The following is a 21,180-nucleotide window of genomic DNA, read 5'->3' as shown; positions in this document are numbered from 1 at the left end:
ATAATGTACAATTATTAAATACATATTTCCCAAATGTATAGTTACTTGTAGTAGCTAAGCCATAATTTTATACTAGTCATTATCAAATCGTTAAAAGCAGGAAAGCGTCCACTTTACCAACCCTTTCCGAAACATAAATGCGGTCAAACGGCCGACATGTCAATGTCGAACGATCCACTTACCCACTCACAACGCAAACGTAAAAGCTCACCTAACGTCAAATCATCATGTTAATTAGTCCGACGTTAAGTTGAGTGTATGCTATTGACAAGCGCATGTAGACGGCGCTCGGTCAAACGAATTATTTAAATTTAAGCGATTATTAATCGCTATTTGGTCAAAAATGCTTTATCTTATTGCTAACAGATGTCCGCTTATCAGGACATAATAATATCATTTAAATATAAATTATGTTATAGACAGTGTCACATTAGTTTGTTACATATTTATCGTGAGATATAAAGAAAGTTATGTACTTTTGGATCGGTAGAATCTGCCTAATATGACATTGTCTATAACATAATTTACATTTAAATTATATTTATATTTAATTTTTTCTCTAACACAGAACAAATTACCTAATATGTACGTAGTTATCTACTTCTTCTAAGGTTGTGTGATGGTGAAAAATTTTATATTCATATTATAGATACTGTATGTAGAATATATGTACCTATTCATATCTTTCTGTTTGTTATGTAACTAGTACATATTTTTAAGTTTTAGTCTCCACCACAGCATAGTTTTCCTATTTCATTATCTCAAAAACTCAAACGAAGAAGTGGAAGTTGTGTAGGTATTTTGTATAACGTGCCTAAAAGTTTGCTATTCTGACATGGACCACTAGCAACAGGATTACACAACATTTTGCAATCTGGTAAAGGGGTTGTTCTAAATTCGTGATTCAAATTAGAGCCATTCCAGCGCGCTAGCGTGGTGACCGCGGCACCTGACCGAGTGACCATTAACCGGTGGAGAGAGAGCACTCCACATGGACGTTCGACAACCACGTGACGCCATGCACGTTCGCTGACGTCACAGCCGGTGCCTTCCTCGTTTATTGCTTCGTGATTCATATACTTACAGTGAAATCACAATGGCGGCTCAGTTCGGAAAATGAATTAGATATCTACTAGACTTCAACAAGTTACGATATGGAGAATTTAAAGATATTTGTAAGATAGATATGTCAAATTTGACGTTTCCGCGATTCTGGAGGTTCTCTTGAACGATTTCGACAAGTTATGACTTAGATATCCAAGTCACATCTAGTCGATATCTAATATAGATCTAGTTGATCTCTATATCGTCTCTAGATCTTGTGATTATCTCGAAATCCGAATAGGCCTGTGGGTTACAGAAGGAGTTAAGTTAAAGGACAAAGTTTTATTTTTAAAAACAATTAGATTAATCGTTTCTGAAATGCTCGGTACACTATAAAGATCTGCAACTGGGAGTAGTACCTAATGTTAGCTTACTTTTAGTCACTTATTTTTGTATATAATTCGAATTTAGCAATGTTAAGTGGTGTTTGTTTATCTATAATTACCTTTATTATTGATATTAATGGCGATGGAAAACGAAACCGGCCTAACCGCAGTTAGACAATTTCTCCACTGTTTTGAAAGACCACGTGAAAGTTACAGTAAAACAAACGACTCGCCTGTGCCCATTCTCCGCATCACATAGGTTACCGAAAGCAAACGGGCTCCTATAGAATGCAACCGGGAAAGGGATAAGATGAAAAGGAAAAGTTTACGGAATATATAATATTATGATGTTGGTTGATCAACCCCTGTATGTTCTTGGTCTAGTTTAAGTCAATTTAATTGTTTGGGACTTTTTTTTAATTACCTGCGTTTGTATTTTTCAGGTCCACCGGGGCCTCCTGGCAAGCGAGGAAAGAAGGGCAAGAAGGGCGACTCTGGCGAGGCAGGGCCGCCGGTAAGTAAATCAACCCCTGTATGCTCATATAACCCGGCAACCTTCAAATCAAGAGTGAACAAGCACCTTCTGGGCGGGCTCGCCCAAACTTATGGCTCCTCTACACGATGGGCCAGCGCCGGCCACTCCAAGGGACGCAGCCATGCGGTAGAATGAGATAGCAATATCACTTGCTCCCTCCCTTGCATAAATGCGTCCCTTGGAGTGGCCGGCGCTGGCCCATCGTGTGGAGGACCCATTAGGCCACGTCTAGTCGTCTACGCCTCGGCTAGTCTGTGGCCATGAGTACTAATATAAATAAATAAATGTATCGGTAAACATACCCGATCACACAACAAACAAAATAAATTAACTTACTAATTAAACTTACTTATAAAGAAGGTAGGTAACGAAACTTCAAAAATGTAAGTATTTTTCTACGACCCCAAAACATTGGTTTATTAAGGTCCTTTATACCAAAAACTCATTATTATTAAAATATATGAAAAGTCTAAAATAAACCACGATCTCGAGTACGGCATCTAAAACAGAATAGCAATGTGCCGATACGTTTAACCGAATTGACAAACGTCAAGTTTTGTCAAATTTTTCGCCCCATAATTTTATAGATTTTCATATTTTTAGTGTGGGCTCAGCAACAGGATTTAGGTTTCTGTAAAGTTATATTTTTATAATGAATTGTAGTCCTCTTATGCAGTTCTTAATCAGATGATAGAGAAGCATGTTGTTCAACAGCGATGTCAAAAGCTTACATCACAGTTGTGCAATTAAAAAGATGCAAATCAACATATTCTGACTTCCCTCAGCACTCCTATGACTCCAGTTAAAAAAGATGTTGCATTAGTATTTATGGGTAAAAATGCTTTGATTTCGATGGGGTACGTGGTATCTCATTATTCTCATGAATTTCATACAAAACCTCTGAGGACCCAAAATCGGCATAGGTACTTACTTACCCTCTAGTTTTTTTTGACTCAAGGGTTTACTATTAGACAATCTATGGAACCATTATGTCCGTTATTAGTGCAGTTTCGTAGTGTTCAATAAATTTTAAATAAATAAGTAAGCAAAATGTAATTGCGGCTATTGCCTGTCAATAACAAATAACAACTACATTAAACAAAATGTTGCTCGTCGCTTTAGAGCAGGCGTTTTTATTTTTGTAGTTGATCATTGAATCAGGTATGATTATTTCGTTGTTTTTTTATTTGCTTAAGTTTATTTTCTTTCATTTGCAGGGATTAACGGGAGCACCTGGAAAGAATGGATTCCCGGTATTTATTTTGTTTTACTTTATTTAATTTATAGTTTTGTTCTTTATAATAATTTCTGTAAATATGTGCCATCTGATCTGTGCAATCTTGACCATACCTACTTTAAAGTCTATTGTCTGGAATCCTGCATAATGTTTCTCTTTTTACAAGGATGACCAGACAAATATTTTTTCCTGTTTAAAAACCGCACATAGATTGTTAGAATCTCGGTAAGCTTTTTTAATCATGGCTTTTAAACTTCTAAGAGATATTAAGATCGTTTTCAGAATTTCTAACACTATATGTGCGAAACACATCAAGGCACGTATTCTATTACCTGAGCCTTGTCACATCCCACGGCGACATTCTTATTTCTTATTTCACTTTCGATGTGCGGTGTCTGTACCGGTGTGACGTTTCAGGGGAGCAAGGGCGAGAAGGGAGAACGAGGCTTCATGGTAAGCCCAGACCCCGGTGTGGCCCCTAGCATCTCCTTGCATCTACTACTAACACTTAAAACCCTTTCTACATTTTACAACCTTGGTAGTGCAGATGTGCCTACGCTTTTTCATACTTATTTTACTAACGTTAAGGAAGTTTCGCATTTTGAGTTAAGTGCACTGTTTCAAAAGTTTGTTTCCCTTGTTAATATACAAAATAGTTATATTTAAAGTGTTAACAAAAACGGTTAACGACCTGTCAAATATGTAGTATTTTCTTCTAGTTAAATTAAATAAACAGGCTATACAAAAATATAATCAGTAGGTAGAGAGTAGATATAAACAAAAAAGGTCTCAATCAGATTAACCCAGAAATCTCATTAGCAAAGTTTGACCCAACTTTCCTTGTAATGGAACAGTTATGCCTTGTTCAAAGAACTCTTGTGAGTAGCCTTTGCAGCGCGGAACTAAGCGCGTCGAAGCGAGGCGCGGGCTTGGATTAATTACCCCAAGCCATTGTGAATGTGGTCATGCCATTGATGTCATTTTCTCGGGAATCTTTATAGTATCTAGATATTCTAAATGATAATGTACCATAATTAAAACCGGTTATTTACTGTCATAACCAATGCCGTACGATTAAATAAAAAAAATTAAATAAAGAATTTTCAACCTACTTTCAAACTTTTGTACTTTTTATTTTACATTGAAATAGCGTCATCATTCGTTTTTGAAGGTTGGTTCTAAAAGTCGTTTGTTCCTAGAAATATTTCTCGTAATCTCGAGCCATTGTGTAAATAATGAAATTAATTACATACATCTTCAAACAATAAAAAAGTGTCTTCACAAAACTTTTTAAAATTATGATGTTCATAAACAGTTCCTTTTCACCAAATCGGTGCTCTCTGTGAGTGTTTGCTATATAAACACCCAAACATTGACAAATATTTACTAGTCTCGAAATAATCCTCGCACTACCCATCACTAGGTCTACACCGCGGATTAAATAGACGCATATAAACGTGTTAATGATGTCCCTAGATTCCCTAAACCGCAACTCATGACAACCGAATCGTCACACATCGTTTGTTGTCCAAATACCCACAATCATTTTCATGGAATTTACCAACCAGTCGGCCGGGAAAACCGTAACGCCAATGCGAAAGACAAAAAAATTGCGAAACTCTATTCTGTGTAAATATACGATTATGCTATTTCCGCCCTTACTAGCAAATTGTTTTCAAGACTTTTTTGTAATGTTTAGTTTCAAAATAAAAACATATCTCTATCCTAGTATTTATTATATTATTGTATTTTAATTAGTGATGTACCGACTATTGATTTGGCCGACTAGCCGACTAGCCGACTAATCGGCGCTCGAATGGCCGATTAGTCGGCCGACTAGTCGGCTAGTCGGCCAGATCATTAGTTTCGTATAAGTTCAGGTGAAAAACAATAGTTTTGCTCTTTTGGTTGCGCTATTCATATATTAGCTTGGCTAAAAGGTGTTCTCGACAGGTTCAAAGACCTATCACTAGAATCCTCGTTCAATTTCTGTCTTTCTTTTATTTTGCGATCCTGAGCAGACCGTCAGTAGGTACAACTTGTAGGAGGTATTTCCAAGGCTCTATTTCTCGTACGTAGTTGCCAGTTAAGAACCTATCCCCTGTGGTCAGCGTCTTTATGAGCAACGTGCCCTGTTTATAAGTCTCTAAATTTTGCAATTACATTAACCACCACCACCATGGCTACACCATTAAAAAAAAAACCAAAAACTGAATTATAATAAAATCCTTTAAGTATAAAACTTGGCCATAAAATTACACGAGAATCAGTTGAGATCTACCTGTAGAGGAATACACCAGCCCACCACCATACGATAACGACCAAACGGTCAATTATATGAACAACAGTTTTCACACCCTGAATAGGTATTTTGGTAAAATAGACATAAAACATATGGTAAATATTGACTGTTGGTTTCTTTTTATCTGTTTTCTTTCACTTATAAAGTGCCGACTAATCGGCCATTTTTGCCGACTAGTCGCCGACTAATCGCCGACTACAAATGTGGCCGGATAGTCGGCTTTCCCGACTAGTCGGCGACTAGTCGGTACATCCCTAATTTTAATTGCTATAGCAGATGGTATTGTTTACAGTATTTTGTGAAATAATATTTAAGCATATACATGATTTTCAACGCTTATCACATTTGGTGGTGCATGGAATTTTTTTCCGTTTGGAAAGCCCTGTCCCTATCAGAGTTCCAATTCGCAGTATATACTTGAACCTGCAGATTATCAAAACAGTTAATAGAGATCGGTAGAATCCGGCGTGAAGATTGTGATTGGAAATTGGATGTTAAAGTCGGCTTTTCTAGACTAGGACGCCGTGCTTTCAGCTGGACCGGTAGAGTTGTTACTGTTACTGCCCCCAGAGTGCATCACCTTGAACGAACCAATAATTGTGATCCCAAAATGCATAGTTGTCACGGATCTCGAAGTTACACTTATACTGGTTAGTCAGAGGAGATCGCTTGGTAAGTGATCGTTATAAAATCCCTGACAACATGTCATTGAGAGGATTGTGATTCTAGTCTCGTCGTGCGGCGTTAACTAGCCGGCCTCTGATGTTGACAGACAAGTTGATTTGCACCCTTCGGCATTTGCACCTAACAAGGAAACTGCAGAGTCGTGACTTTGCTTGTCTGGTTTACTTTCTTGATTCGTAAAATTATGTTAAGCAAAAGTATGTAAAGTAGGTATTATTTTTCTTTAGTGACCATACAATAAGTGTGTAGATAATCTACTCCTTCGATAAAATAGTTTTCATTACGAAAAGCGTGTTTCCACTAAAAGTCTTTTTACGGTAACATAATATATATGTAATTCTAATTGAATACAATACATACAGTCTGGACCAACAGAAATTAGAAGCAGTGCTCATTGCACAAGTATATTATTCCTTTGCCGGCATTAGAAGACGAATCAATCTTTAAAAAAGTAGTAGTAGTAGATCGTCATAAACGCGGTCAACTAATTCTTCGTGAACCGTATTCAAATGACATTGAAAGGAGTTATTAATTATTGTAACTAGAAATGTATTTTGCAGAACTACAACTATAAAGTTCGCTTAAAATCATGTTAGTTAGGTACCTTCCTAACAAATTGACGTAATATAAAATATAATAGACGAAGTCTTAAATCACAGCATGTTCTGTCTCTACCTTCTCATCCCTCTTCTACTTATTCTATCTAATTGTGTGGGTCTTTGTAGTAATCCCTGGAGTGGTATTAACAGCTTTGTATGTAAACAAATATGTTGGCGTCTGTAGTAATTATTGTGTGTGTTTGTTTACAGGGCCCCATTGGGTTGGACGGGCCAAAAGGAGACCCGGTGAGTGTTTTCTGCCATCATTTTTTAACTTTTAAATAACGTTCCATCTAAAACGACCTCTGAATATTTTTTTTTTAATACGAGTAAGCATAAGATTATTATATATTTTTTCAAATTTATAGTCTGCCAAAAAAATGAAACATTATAAAAATGTAGGAGGTGGAGGTAATGCAGGAGGGCTCAGAAATAGAATATTGAAATATTGCGTCTTTTTCTATTAAGAAACTGACAAAATTGGTTTGTCAGCTACCAGAAAAGAATTATAATGAATTAACACATATCTGTATGTGTAATACTTTCAAATGATATTCTGTACATAAGTTCTGAAATACTCCTTGGTCCCTACCAAAATGCCTGGTCCTAGGGACGAGCCAGAATTTGAATGTACGACCTTAGGGTTGATAGTCGGACGCCAGATCCAGTCGGCCACCACCGCTCCAGAACAGGACGATTTAAAAAAAAATTAAACCTGTCATGTGTTTTTTCAGGGGCGGCCCGGGGACAAAGGGCAGAAGGGCGAGCACGGAAGCCCTGGGTTTGACGTCTTCTCTGCTATTAAGGTAAGACATCTAACTATTACTCTAGATATATTATCCTATAAATTTTGAGTTGAAGTATACCTAAGAAGTAATTTTATTAAATCATACAGAGCAGCTAAGTGATCCGCTGAAAATTCATTTCATTTGACATAATGATAATGGATTAAAGATCCTCTTCCTAAAATCTTTGTGTGGAGAAGTTGTATTTCAATACTAAAATAAATAGATGTTTTTCCTCAAACGATGACGCCGCATCAGGGTGTCTTACGTATTTGTCTCTTGAAGTTTTTCTTTATGACATTCTTCAAGAACTTACTTGATACTTAGGTGCCTAAATGATTATAGAGTAAGGCGACAATTATATTTTCAAATTAAAATTACAACGTTGGACATTGCGCGCTTTGCAGGGCGTGAAGCGCTCCGTCGACAACTATAAGATCAGTCCGTACACCACTGCGGAGATTATAGCTGTTAAGGTACTAGCTTTGTAATAGCGGTTCACCGTAGACGCTTGTGTTTTGTTTTTAGGCGGTGACCGTTTTGGTGTTGTTGTTTTTTTTACGTTGCGCTTCATGTGTGATTTTTTGCTCAGAGTTTTGACTATGTCGGTCTAAGGACCTCAAATGCAGATAATATAACAAGGATTTGGATGTAAACTGTATGCTACAACATGATTGTATGCAAAGTAAGCTAAAATTATAATGTACAAAATCGAAAGTATTTATTTATCAAAACTTTAAATTAATCATGTGTTCGACAAATATTGCCTATGAAACGTATTGCGGAATATTCTAGTAGAAGAAAACTATTAAACTATAGTCAAATATTGCCACAGAACTTAAAAAGAAAACGATATTTGGAGTATTACAAAAGCGTCTTAACTTCGGCCCGAGCAAAATAAACTATGATAGTCTTACCCCAACCTTACCTTATACCACTACGACCATTACGAGTATGATACAAAAAAACTTAACGATGGTCATGCAAAACGATAACATACTCAGAAAAAACTATCTTTCAAAAACTTTTAACATTTTATCAGTTTTTATTGAAATAATAATATATAATTATGTACGAGGGAAAAACATAATTGCTTGCACCTAATGTGAAGTAATATGTAGGTCGCATGCCGAAAAACCGTGTGCTTAGAATAATAAAGCCTAGAAGATGAGCGCCTGCTCATCTTCTAGGCAGTCGTATCGTAAACGAAGTCATTCTGGCTTCCTGCCCACGCTTCGACACTCGCTTTTTATTAGAGGTATAAATTGGATTCCAGTTTCTCTTTTAAACAGAACGATTCATAGATAGGTTTCTAGACTTTAATATTCTGTAGTTAGCTAGTGTGTGTGCTTTGTGTGTACTGATGCGCTTGCGTCGTAGGGGCTGCAAGCGGCCGGGCACAACGTCTCCGCCAACACCATCATACAGCTCAAGGTAAGTGCGCCCTCGCTTCTCAATCTTATTAGGAAACTTCCCATAACCTCGTAAGACCCACCACACAAAGTTTCCGTATTTTTAATTTGAACCTTTTTGTATAGGAGATTAGGATGACTTTCGTTTATTTTAGAAAACAATGAAACAAAAGAAATGCTACCTTATGCTAAATGCTAACTATACAGTGTGTTTTCTGTAACAGGAGCAATAAATTAAACTAAAGGCTGTACTCCTCAAACTGACCAACATTTGTTCAGCAACTTTTAAAAATTATGAATCCCTTAGACTTCCTCTTTTTCATACAAAATAAATATTGGCTTCAATGTACGCTGATATCAGTGGGTTTGACGTTGCTTGTCACCCTGTAAACATGACAAAATTTGCAATACATTGCGTCTTAGAATAAACTTTAAAGTGTAATAGTTAAAAATCAAACCATGAGTTATTTGAAAAGTTGCTGAACAAATGTTGGTCAGTTTGAGGAGTACAGCCTACAGTTTAATTTATTGCTCCTGTTACAGAAAACACACTGTATAGTTTTTGAAAGGTTCTAATTAGATTGAAACAGAGTGTACATTGTAATGCACATTGGGTTTTATGAGGATAAAATTAATATGCTGAGCGACACGATATTTCTTAGTCACTAACACTTGATATATGTTCTTCTTATTACTACACAGTGATCATCAAACTTTATAAAAACTATCATCTTCAAAAAAAGAATCCATATTTACAGCCTATTTAGAGAATTTACAAAGACTGCCTTCTAAACCTGTCTATCCAATCTATATTTACAAATTAAAAACCAAAACACTTACCAAACTAGCATTTATGATCTGCAAAATCTACAAGAAGCAAATCAACCCGATATTGCAAAATTCCCTGCTTCTCGGTATCGTCAAATATTACCAGGGATCCCTTTATTTCTTGCCTTGGCTTTCTGTGTTGTCTGCCTGCTTAAAATGCATGAACTGTCTTTTAATTTATTACATGCTTTAATTTAGCTACACTTCTTACTTAGCCAGTGTCTTCAAAACTCACTAATTGAAATATTTTTTCATTTGATATTCAAGTAAGTACCTACTTGAATAAATTATATGATTAAATTATAAACTAACAAATTTGATTTCATCTTGATATTGAATCTGTCAAGATACGAGTAAAAATAACATTTTTGAAATCATTATGTACTTATTGACTAAATTACAAACTTAGAATGAGTTTTTATATATTTTTTAGGGTTCCGTACCCAAAAGGTAAAAAACGGGGCCCTATTATTAAGACTTCGCTATCCGTATGTCTGTCACCAGGCTGTATCTCATGAACCGTGATAGCTAGGCAGTTGAAATTTTCACTGATGATGTATTTCTGTTGCCGCTATAACAACAAATTGTAGGTGCTAAAAACAGAATAAAAAAGTATTTAACTGGGGCTCCGATACAACAAACGTGATTTTTTTGCCGTTTTTTGCGTAATGGTACGGAACCCTTCATGCGCGAGTCCGACTTGCAGTTGACCTTTGTTTTTAACATTATCGGCTGCTATGTTACAGGGAGAACCCGGGGAGCCGGGACCACCAGGACCACCAGGTGGGGCGGGCCCCGAGGGCCTGCCGGGACACGACGGGCGCGCGGGGCCTGCGGGGCCTGCCGGGGCCCCCGGCGCGCCGGGCCCCCTCGGGCCGGCTGGACCCGCCGGACCACCGGGACCAAGCGGACCGCAGGGACCGAAGGTAATTATTTACATTATTAGATGAGTTTCACAATAAAGGAGTGTTTACTCACACTTTTTTTAAAGTTTATTCATAGTTTACTGTCATGTGCTGTGTAATCTCGTTTAGGAAAAGATTAAATATTTATTTAAATTGAACAGACTATGAATTGAAAAGTTGAAAATATTAGAAATTATAATGTTGAGAAGATAATCAAACGGTCTTGTTTGCTGAAATTTAAACATTCTTTGTTTTACTGAGGTTCTAAATCCTAAACTAAGGTATATGACATTCGTTTTTCAGGGAGATCGAGGAGACAAAGGAGAACGTGGTTTCACGACAACACTGAAGGGCGACGCTTTCCCCACCGGCATCATCGAGGGCCCTCCCGGCCCGCCTGGCCCGCCTGGTAACACATCCACAAACTATTTGTATAGACTGGTAGAGTGCATGTGTAGCTCACCCCAGCCGACACTGCGGTCGTCTGATACTAAAACTTAGCCGGAATATCCATTTTTTGAGTACGGAATTTTTACCTACACATCAGTATTTTAAGGAAAAGGGAACGTAAAAATTTAGTACTCGAAAATGTCGCTCATGCTATGTTTTAGTTTTATGGTAACATTCCATTTCTAACCGCAGCTGCACTACCGGTACTGAACGCGTCGCTCTCATTGTCAATTTCCATAGTAAAATTGACAGTAGTGCAGCTGTCGTTGGAAATGGAATGTTACCCTAAGACTACCGAGTCGTCTAGTACAACCAGCACCACTCAACACCAAATAATATATTAACAACTTGCAAACTTTAACTAAATGTGGTGAGAGCGCTTTGTGACGCAAACAAATAACCTAATGCTTTACGGTGTGGAGCCGAAAACAAATTCATAGTTTTATCGTCTTCCAGCTAGCTAACTAGCAGCAGGAGCTATTCAGTTGCATTAAATTCAACAGACACAATTCAACATTTGACATCACCATCCATTAGGCCCCGCACCAGTAGATAGGCAATGTCGTTGTAGAGTGTAGGACAGGAGAGAAGGAAACGAAGATATGATCGCGTTTGTGTTGTGGGTATGATGACGGCGCGTGTGTACAGGCGCGGAGGGCGCTCGCGGCGAGAGAGGCGAGTCGGGCGCGCCGGGGCCGGCCGGGCCGCCCGGCGACAAGGGCGCGCGCGGCAAGCGCGGCAAGCGGGTAACTACCGCGCGGGTCCCTGCCGACGCCGGGGCCGCGCCGCATGCGCCACCGAGCGATGGGGTACAAGCTCGCCTGTCGTCGTCACCGTCGGCGACGCATGAGCTCCCCGATACCATTGGCATCATTCTAAATCTTCCGTAGTCACGACTTACTTCAGATGAACGCGACTAATTGGATAATATCAAAAACGAACATAAATTGGGGCTGCTACATGGACTATTAATATTTACTAAACGAAAATTAAAATATTAATAAGTACGTTCGTTATCTTCAGTCCCACCCGGAGCTTGTATCCGCATTGCCCTTATTCTATGAGATGAGAGCACCGCTCCTACATACCTAAATTTCGGAAGCGAATGATTGTATAGAAAATCTGTCTTACCACTCGTACTTCTTCTCCTCTGTTTACTATGCTGTCCAGTAGCTTAATGCACGCGCCCGCTGCACGCTGCACGTTATTTCTTAGATTAAGCTTTGGCAAGGACGTAATTAATGGTACAAATGATAACTAATTAATGCAGTAGTTTTTGGTGTAGTGGCTTTTGTGTTACTGACATCACCCAGCGTCGCTTCACGCCGAGTTTGCAGTGGAGATGGTGAGTCACATTTCAAATGATGCAAGTCTTGCTAATTCTGTTTACTGACCTGATCTGTTTGACCACTTAACCTAACTACTTACTTTTGCAGCTGCTTGTTAAACAGAGCTATGTAAAGATGCTATTCCTTGAGCGAAGTCAAAATTACGCTAAAGATTCTGATTGTTGAATACTAAACAGACATGAGTACGCAATATATCACATCTCTGTTCAGTTGGAAGAGCGTAGCAAATACTTAAATAATTTTTTTATATCTCTGTCTTTAACGAATTAATATTAAAACCCTTCAGACAATCTCATACCAAAATTAGTCCCCATCAAATTTAAACTCTTTGCGACTCACACTACATGAGAATGCACCTGCTAGTTTGACCATGAGGTAATGTTCAGCAATACTGATTTGCGATCATGTAAGTTGTACAACATTTATACAAGAAAAATCGACATACTTCTAGAACTTTTAGATATCATTTTTCTCAAGTTCAAAAACAAACCAAAAATGGAATCTATTTATTTTCAATTTCCGATTTCACCTTCCGTGTTATCGTTTGGCTTGCGCATACGTCTTAAACTTACTTCGCATTTGCAGGGAAAAGCGGCGAAGCGGGCCCGCGCGGTCCGCCGGGACTTGATGGACTCAACGGTGAGCCTGGCGTGCAAGGGCCTCCAGGAAAACCAGTAAGTACTTATCTTCCCTATATTCTATTACAGATGAACTGCGGCCAGATGCCTAGATCTAATAACTAACAAATGACGTGATAAGCAGACATCGTACATTTTCCAGCATTTTTGGTGCAGCAGAGTGGTGTTAACGGAATTGGTATAGACAATTTCAACTGAAATGGTAAATTAAGGTTAATATTAACGCAATTAACGCTAATTAATCATTAGGGTTGAAATTATTTATACCAATTCCGTTAACACCACTCCGCTGCACCAAAAATGCTGGAAAATGTACGATGTCTGGTGATAAGTGAACTACATAATATACATACATACATACATATAACCACGCCTATTTCCCGGAGGGGTAGGCAGAGACCACGGATTTCCACTTGCTACGATCCTGACATACCTCTTTCGCTTCCTTCACATTCATAACATTCCTCATACACGCTTCCTCATACGTGCTTTTGACCTGGCCTTTCTTTAGGATTTCCCCATACATAATATACAGGAAACTAATTTAAAAAAAACTTACTAGAGAAGGTTCGTTGCTCTTAAAATTGCTAATAATACCTCAAGTAACATTAGATTCATATAACTGTACTAGGTATCTCTTTCTTTGTAGAGATTGCTTAGTGTAGATATAGGTACCTAAACTTAAACGTAAGTACTCCGTGTTCCTTAAAGCTTCGTGAGAATTCGCCGCGGCACATAATCAGCACAAGGAACAAAATCGTTCATTGTCAAGTCAACACAAGAAAAAAAAAATGTCAAAAATTCCTTTGTTTTAAATTTTAAACACTTTTTAATTCACTTTTCAGGGCGAGATAGGTCCAAAGGGCGAAAAGGGCGACTACGGTGACATGGGCTCACCGGGTATGCTGGGCGCACCAGGGTTGCCCGGACCTCCCGGATATCCAGGCCTCAAGGGCGACAAAGGAGACAAGGGAGACTCGGTGAGATTCATGTGCTTTTTCTAGAAATAATTACTGATTTTTTTGCGAATTAGTGCCTACGTCAAATCATGGGATTAGTTGTCAATCGGACCCCAGGCTCCCATGAGCCGTGGCAAAATGCCGGGATAACGCAAAGAAGAAGATATGGTTTGTGTGAAAGTAGAAAATCTAATGATTAAAACTGAAACAGTAAGTCAATGAGCTAGCTTTATAAAAAAGACTTTCAATGTTAGGTACTCTTGTAATGTATGTATAAATTATTAAAATGTCGCTGTATTGTTTCTATTTCCGGGGCGTCGGGCGCGGTGCGAACGGCGGCAACATTAGAAGTACAGAAAGCTGAGAAGGCGGCAGGTAACTATCGACTCTGATTTGCCAAGGCTCGGCTTTGTAAACATCCGTTAGAGCATTATTCATTATATTGTGCCAAACAACATTACATATACGTATTACTAATTTGGAAGGTACCATGATAATCATGCTAGAAAACCGTAAGTAGACAACGCATTTCACGCACAATACTTAGGACACAGAAAAAAACAGTAAGGTTCTAAAATTTGTTAAGATGACTTATCTCTAAAGCCAGTAAATTAAAAGGGAACAAAAGATAATTATGCGCGGGTTTTAACGTTTTACCTCAATAACTCTGAAAGTATAGTTATGTTTATAATTTTGCTCGTTAAATCCGTCGGTTACGTCACAAGCTATTTTACATTAAAATTTTATTGTTATGGTATAATAGTATGCTAGTGCACAATATATGTACTATACAAATGAATTTGGATACTGACGTATCTTTATAATACCGAGCCAATTTTTTTCTAATAATCCACGAACTGTTAATCTTATAGCCAATGTTGAACTTGCAGGGAGACGGCACCGGCTACGAGCTGTACGGACATGAAATTGTAAGTAAAATATAACTACCTATGATTATAATTATAGTCAAGCTCATGATTAATCTCTCTGTTTTATCAGCTTTATTTATGACGATAGTGCATAGTGGACCACCGCTTCTTCATACAAACGTAGTCCCAATTTTCCTCCCTGGCACTGACATCATTGAAAATATTATTGCACAATTTAATGAATTCGTTCGACTAAAAAAAAATATTTTTATAGGAGCGAAAAACAAATACAGTACAAACCTAAAAAACTACTAACTCTCATAATAAATTAGTAAATAAAATAAAAAAAAATGACTCGAAGGGGCATACCTGCATCAGATTGTGTATTTTTTTTCATGTTTATTAACAGGGAGCAAAATGAGGAGTGCGTTTGTATGGAGAACCGTGACCGCATGGGACATCATCCCCTTTTATTTGTTAAGAAAACAAAGTCCAAAATGCAACGCAAGAGCAGTGTCAATACTGCAACGAATTTAAACAATAATAACAATGATTATTAAATCTTGAAAAATATGGTATACACGGTTAGGTTAGGTTATAAGTAACACATAATATTATAAACCTTATTATATTGTTATTATATTGTAAATACGTACTTGTACTATAAGTAAATACTGTAAGTAAGTATTTTAGCCTTACAAAAGGATAGTTAAAAGAATATAATTTAGGGTCCTACTTTTAAATATATGCGACAGCAGAACATGTTGTTAGGTATTGTGATAGACATATTATTGTAATATCAGCGCAGCTGTCTGTGCCCTCTGACGTCAAATAGTACTTAGATAAACAATATTATCCAGAAACCCAAGATAACCCACTTATAGGATGTTATTAGTTCGCTGGGTTTTTCTGTATTTGATTTTACATAAAGCAACGAAAACGTCACTTTATGTAGAAATTTACTTACAGAGTGAGTAGGTAGGTATCTTGGAAATAAATTATAACATAACCACCTCAGGCAAAATCACGGCAAACTCCATCAAGCGGTGAGGGCTACAGGAGAGAGAGACCGATGGAGACACATCACAGGAGATGTAAACCCAAGACAAGTGGTCACGATCCTCGACAAAGAAGAAGAATAAATCATAAGGAGAAGCGAGGACCTATAACTTTGAAAATAGACGAAAATATCATTTTAGTATCATTATCTTTATAATGCTCTCAGTAATTATGTCTTCAAAAGGATACCGATTGCTAGTTATTCAAGCGACCCAAGGGAGTGTTCAGTACTTTGGATATAAGAGAACGTAATTATAATTTAGCTAGCTAGACTAGACTAGACTAGTTTAGCTAGAGTTCTTGGGACGACCGACTGGTAGCCGTCCAGTGGGTCGGCCCAGGTATCGCTGGGAAGACAGTGTGGCGGCGGATCTGCTTCAGCTTCGCGTCAGTAACTGGCAGGAAGTTGCGCAGGATCGGGACAGGTGTCACGCTCTCGTTTCGGAGGCCAAGATTCTCTTTGGATCGCTGAGCCAAAATAGTTAGTTAGTTAGATTATCATTGGCGTTCTATTGTTGAATGCAAAGGGGTTTCCCTTTCCAATTGGTTTCCCAAAAAGTATTGCTGGTGTTATCATAGTAGAGCGCTAGCTTAATGATGGAAATATGTATATCATCAGGGGAAGCTTTTGTACTTGCTGTAGACCAAGCACATGATTGGCGCGACAGTATCTCGCGGCGAGATAGACTACCTACCCGTCTTTTTACACGACTGCCCAAACAAAAATAGTGTATTGTTTTTCTAACTATGTTAACAAAACAGGGATGGGTAGTCTATCTCGCCGCGAGATACTGTCGCGCCCATCATATGCTAGCCGTCCTGGTATATGTTACTTGATCTAAAAACCAATTTCCTTATTTGAAGGAGATCACACAGAAGTTTGTCTTTGCGTCATTTTATGTTTCAGTTCGTTAACCTGTTTTGTGTTACAGATGATGGGCCCACCGGGGGCGCCGGGTCCGGCGGGGCTGCCGGGCGTCGCGGGCCCGCCTGGCATCAAGGGCGACAAGGGCGAGCCGGGCGTGCGAGGCAAGACCGTACGTATTATTATAAGCCCCACTTGCACTAAACCACTAACCCGGAGTTAACCGGTAAATCGTTAACCCTCTGTCAAATTGTACTGGTAACCGTGGTAACTTCAGATTTAACTGGTTAACCCGTTTGGGGGCTGGTGTAAGTGGCTCTAATAGTCTATCCTCCGATATTGGTAAGTGTATATAGACGCTTACCAATATAGGAGTGGCCCCGGTAAAATATTTGAACACAAACTTAACTTCTTGATATTAAAAAGCTTTGTTCAGATATAAGTGAACACAACAACAAACATTTCTTGTGTAGGTTTTACTTTAAAAAAAAATCTCTTTCTAAATGTCTAAATGTGTAATGAATTAATGACTCAATCATCTATCGTTCTCCTAGGGGCTATTCATAAATTACGTCATTTCAAATTAGGGGGGGGGGTCTGGACATCGGATGACGGTAGAATGAAGTAGGAGGAAATGGGGTTATTTGAAGCATGATTTTTGGATGATTATGGGAGGGGGGGGGGTCAAAAATCGTCAAAAATCGATGACGTAATTTATGGACAGCCCCCTATAAGAGCGCCTACGGTGTCTGTGATAATGATAAATCACAATTTTCCCAATGTCTACATCATTCGACTCATGGTCAATACCACGTCGGAAGTTACTTAATACATAGGAAGGTACCTATTGATTCGCCAGAAAACATGACTTTTAAGGAAAAATAACTACTTAAATATCATACCATACAAAAGTTAGTCATCATGGTGTAACTTTTCGGCGAAATTAATACTTAAGTATCTACTTTTACGTTTTTATCTTACAGGGGGACAGAGGGGAAAAAGGTGACGCGGGACCGATGGGATTGCCGGTAAGTGTTAACTTATGCTAATATCAGATAATTAACCTCAATATGTTTCTAACAATAATCATTATAATTATACAGTATGTAAATGAACTATAGTTCGTTTTTTTTAGCATTAGAAAGAACTTCAAAGAAGATAAGCGATCTTGACATGTATTTTAATCGAAAAACGCTTTTTAAAAATCAATAACTATTACTGAAAGCAGAAGAATATAAATGATCGTATTAGATTCATAATTGTTAGGTACATATATTTGCTGTAACTTATTTTTAAAATGTGTTCGTCAATTAAAAGACACATCAAGATTGTTTACCTTATTTCTAATGCTAAAAAAAACGAACTATAGTCTGATCTGTTAATTTTGATACCGAACTGAACCGTGACATTTGTTAACATTCCGCTGTATCTCCTAACGTTTACTACCAACTCTCAACTGTTTTTAAATGCGTCATTGACATTTTATAATACGAGTGTATTACGAAAACAGACGCTGCTTGTTTAGAAAGTTCAACTAAGTACTTAAACTTTAATGTGACATTCACATTTATCCATAATGTTTTTTTTTTCTAGGGTCCAGTTGGTCTACCAGGCGAGCCAGGCGAGCCAGGCCGGCCAGGCGACTTAGGCCCTAGAGTAAGTTTCATAAATTCTGCAAGTAAATATTTGATAAACCACTAACACTACTCACTCGTTTGCACTAATTATCATTAATTGTTGGGAAATGGATTGCAACGGCAGCATGTTTAGTTTATCACTGTGAAGCAAATAGGAACGCCAGGAACTAGAGAATTATTTCCCTCTTTATCAAGTTTCAATCGCCATTATTCGTAATACTGATATAGAATTTAGTTTTTGAACTGAGCTCGTCAAAATAATGTATACAGTATTATTTTCAAAACCGCAAACGGGAGGTGCCATAAAAATAGGTTCAGGGCGCTATTAAATTCAATTAACGTCTCTATAACCGAAGGCAGTAAACAATGGATTGTAAAACACTGATTTAAACTTTCACGATTATTAAACATTATCAAACTGCACAACGACTAAGTCCCGTTGTGCAGTTTGATAACAATGGATTGTACTTACCAGCGGTAGCATCTATTTAAAAGTGCCACAAGCCTTCTCAACGCGTGTCGACCACCCGCTGAATCTTCAATAAATATGAATCTACTGATACCATAGACTTGATAATTGATAAACATTGAACATTTTTCCGAGCAGGGCTCGGAACCGGTATTGAAATGCCTGGTAATATCGTTCCAAACGCGTTATATTATTTCGTTAATTAAAATTACGTGAAAGAGAGAAAATACTTACTCGTTCTATCTCGCTTCGATATTTTCAATTTAACCGGTTAATTTCGTTCCACAAAAACAGAATCCGATCGAATTCGGCATAAATAAACCGGTATCTCAATAGAATAGTTCTTTAACCGGTATCCGCAAACAGAAACGAAATCATTTTCGTTCCCGGGTGAATGAACGAAATGGGTTTGAAAAATAAAACGTTTTCCGTGCCCTTTCTTTTATGGCGCCTTCGGTAGGTATGTAGTTTTAATGAAACAATAAATACTTCACTGTATTTCAAGACTCAAAGAACATAGCTTCCTATTTTAGCTTCACAGTAAGTTATAAAGATATTTTGATACAAATAACTCGGTCTGACGCTTACCCAACATTAGCACCTGGCCTTATTCAACTACGATCCGTAACGTCGATACTGTGACATAAATCTAGACCTATGGATTTATGTCATAAATGAATAAAGGCGCCAATGGCTATTTGTTACTGTTGGGTTGCGCGCCGTAGTGTGGCGTGGTACTAACCCGGGGGTATGGCAACTACAGGAGAACCGGTGGCCACCAGACTTCACCTTCACGTAGTGATGCCGCGTCGCTCCGCCCGCGCGCCGCTACTCCGCTGGCGCTCGTCACTCACGCCGCTGTAAATTGTAATATTTGTACGTACGTTGTATGTAGTTTTAAGCTAGATGTAAGCGACGTTACCAAATTTAGCGTAAGTGTTACAGACCTGTGTAAAAGATAATATTTTTGACATTGTGCCGTGCGTTACACATCGAGCTAGGTTTAGGTTCTGGAAGCAATGCGTTAGAATCAACTTTATTTTGAGTTTGAGCCTTGCATCTTAATGATTAATTATTTCAGCAGTTTTATTATTTGTACCTACTAACACTCAAGGAGATTTCAACGAAATAAGGAAGGAGTTTTCAAATTATATTTTATTTTTATGAGATGAAAAGTTTCCGGATAAATACGCCGCATTGTGACACTGGTACCATTGATTAAAACCTTGAAGTTTTTAATAATAATATAATAAAGAATAAAGATGGCAATCAAACAGACAAGATCATTATAGCAAACAAAAGCAGATCTTAATCGTAATAATTCAATACTTCGTTTTATTTTATTTGAGTCCCCAGAACGCAGTAATTTAACATACATTGGCGCAGCAGGTAAAGGCGCTTTTTACTGCTTAAACTTGCATTGTTAAAAATGATCTTCGATTTTGCACATGATTACTGCTCCGACCAAACAACCATCAGATCGAGGTACATATTTATAAATAATAAAATACATTATTCTACTCTCTAAATATTTAACCTATCCCTAAATATATAATATATCTATATCTTGATTTTGGCTGTTCATTTCCACCAATACCAACTGACAATTGGTATTGTAATTGACATTGGTGCAAATCAACCAACTTTCATGTCTATAAACATTAATTTCCTCAGTTTTATCTCGTCATTATAGTATTTAAGATAAGTAGGTAATCAACATACCTTATACCAAACAATTATGTACATAGTTAACAATCAGAGCGAATATTTTTAAAAGTATGAAATATTTTTTGTATATAGAGGAAACGAAACGGTTTCTACCGTACTTATCTCTTAATACCTCACTAAGCCTGCACTGCGCAGTGCATGACTTCAAAGTGTCAACTCTGCTTCTCTTAGCATTGAAGCACTAAATAACTTGTTTAACTAGGTACACAAAATGGTAAACAATTCAATGAGTTGAAAATATACCTACTGAACGTATGCTAACTGCGGCAGAAGTAGGCACACTGCGAATCATGTCGCTTTGTATGCATTAGTGTCAATGGGTACCTACTATATAACAATGCGCATTACATACCTATTTGATACAGTATTTTATTCAATAACACCATTAATCTTGTGACGTTTCAGTTACCCACGTAGTTTATAATTTGCCATTATAACTA

At 37.8% G+C, this 21,180-nt stretch overlaps 1 protein-coding gene across 12 annotated transcripts in view; it reads left to right on the top strand.

Annotated features, from left to right (window-relative positions):
- Window positions 1-21,180, top strand: part of LOC134676221 (collagen alpha chain CG42342) — a 466,219-nt gene that overhangs the window by 371,322 nt on the left and 73,717 nt on the right. For 10 of the 12 annotated variants that reach the window (XM_063534553.1, XM_063534647.1, XM_063534631.1 and 7 more), the window contains exons 2-16: window positions 1,874-1,944; window positions 3,183-3,218; window positions 3,620-3,655; window positions 6,998-7,033; window positions 7,522-7,593; window positions 8,953-9,006; window positions 10,559-10,738; window positions 11,021-11,126; window positions 13,102-13,190; window positions 14,000-14,134; window positions 14,462-14,488; window positions 15,004-15,042; window positions 16,974-17,078; window positions 17,890-17,934; window positions 18,500-18,562. In XM_063534553.1, coding sequence (XP_063390623.1) covers window positions 1,874-1,944; window positions 3,183-3,218; window positions 3,620-3,655; window positions 6,998-7,033; window positions 7,522-7,593; window positions 8,953-9,006; window positions 10,559-10,738; window positions 11,021-11,126; window positions 13,102-13,190; window positions 14,000-14,134; window positions 14,462-14,488; window positions 15,004-15,042; window positions 16,974-17,078; window positions 17,890-17,934; window positions 18,500-18,562 — 1,094 coding nt within the window. The remainder of the gene's footprint in view (window positions 1-1,873; window positions 1,945-3,182; window positions 3,219-3,619; window positions 3,656-6,997; window positions 7,034-7,521; window positions 7,594-8,952; window positions 9,007-10,558; window positions 10,739-11,020; window positions 11,127-13,101; window positions 13,191-13,999; window positions 14,135-14,461; window positions 14,489-15,003; window positions 15,043-16,973; window positions 17,079-17,889; window positions 17,935-18,499; window positions 18,563-21,180) is intronic. The other 2 variants (XM_063534576.1, XM_063534596.1) reach the window with 2 other exon arrangements.

This window comes from Cydia fagiglandana, chromosome 2, assembly GCF_963556715.1.
Source record: "Cydia fagiglandana chromosome 2, ilCydFagi1.1, whole genome shotgun sequence".
Taxonomy (NCBI): domain Eukaryota; kingdom Metazoa; phylum Arthropoda; class Insecta; order Lepidoptera; family Tortricidae; genus Cydia; species Cydia fagiglandana.
The sequence above is the reverse complement of the archived record's forward strand: the minus strand, read 5'-3'. Positions and strand labels throughout refer to the sequence as shown.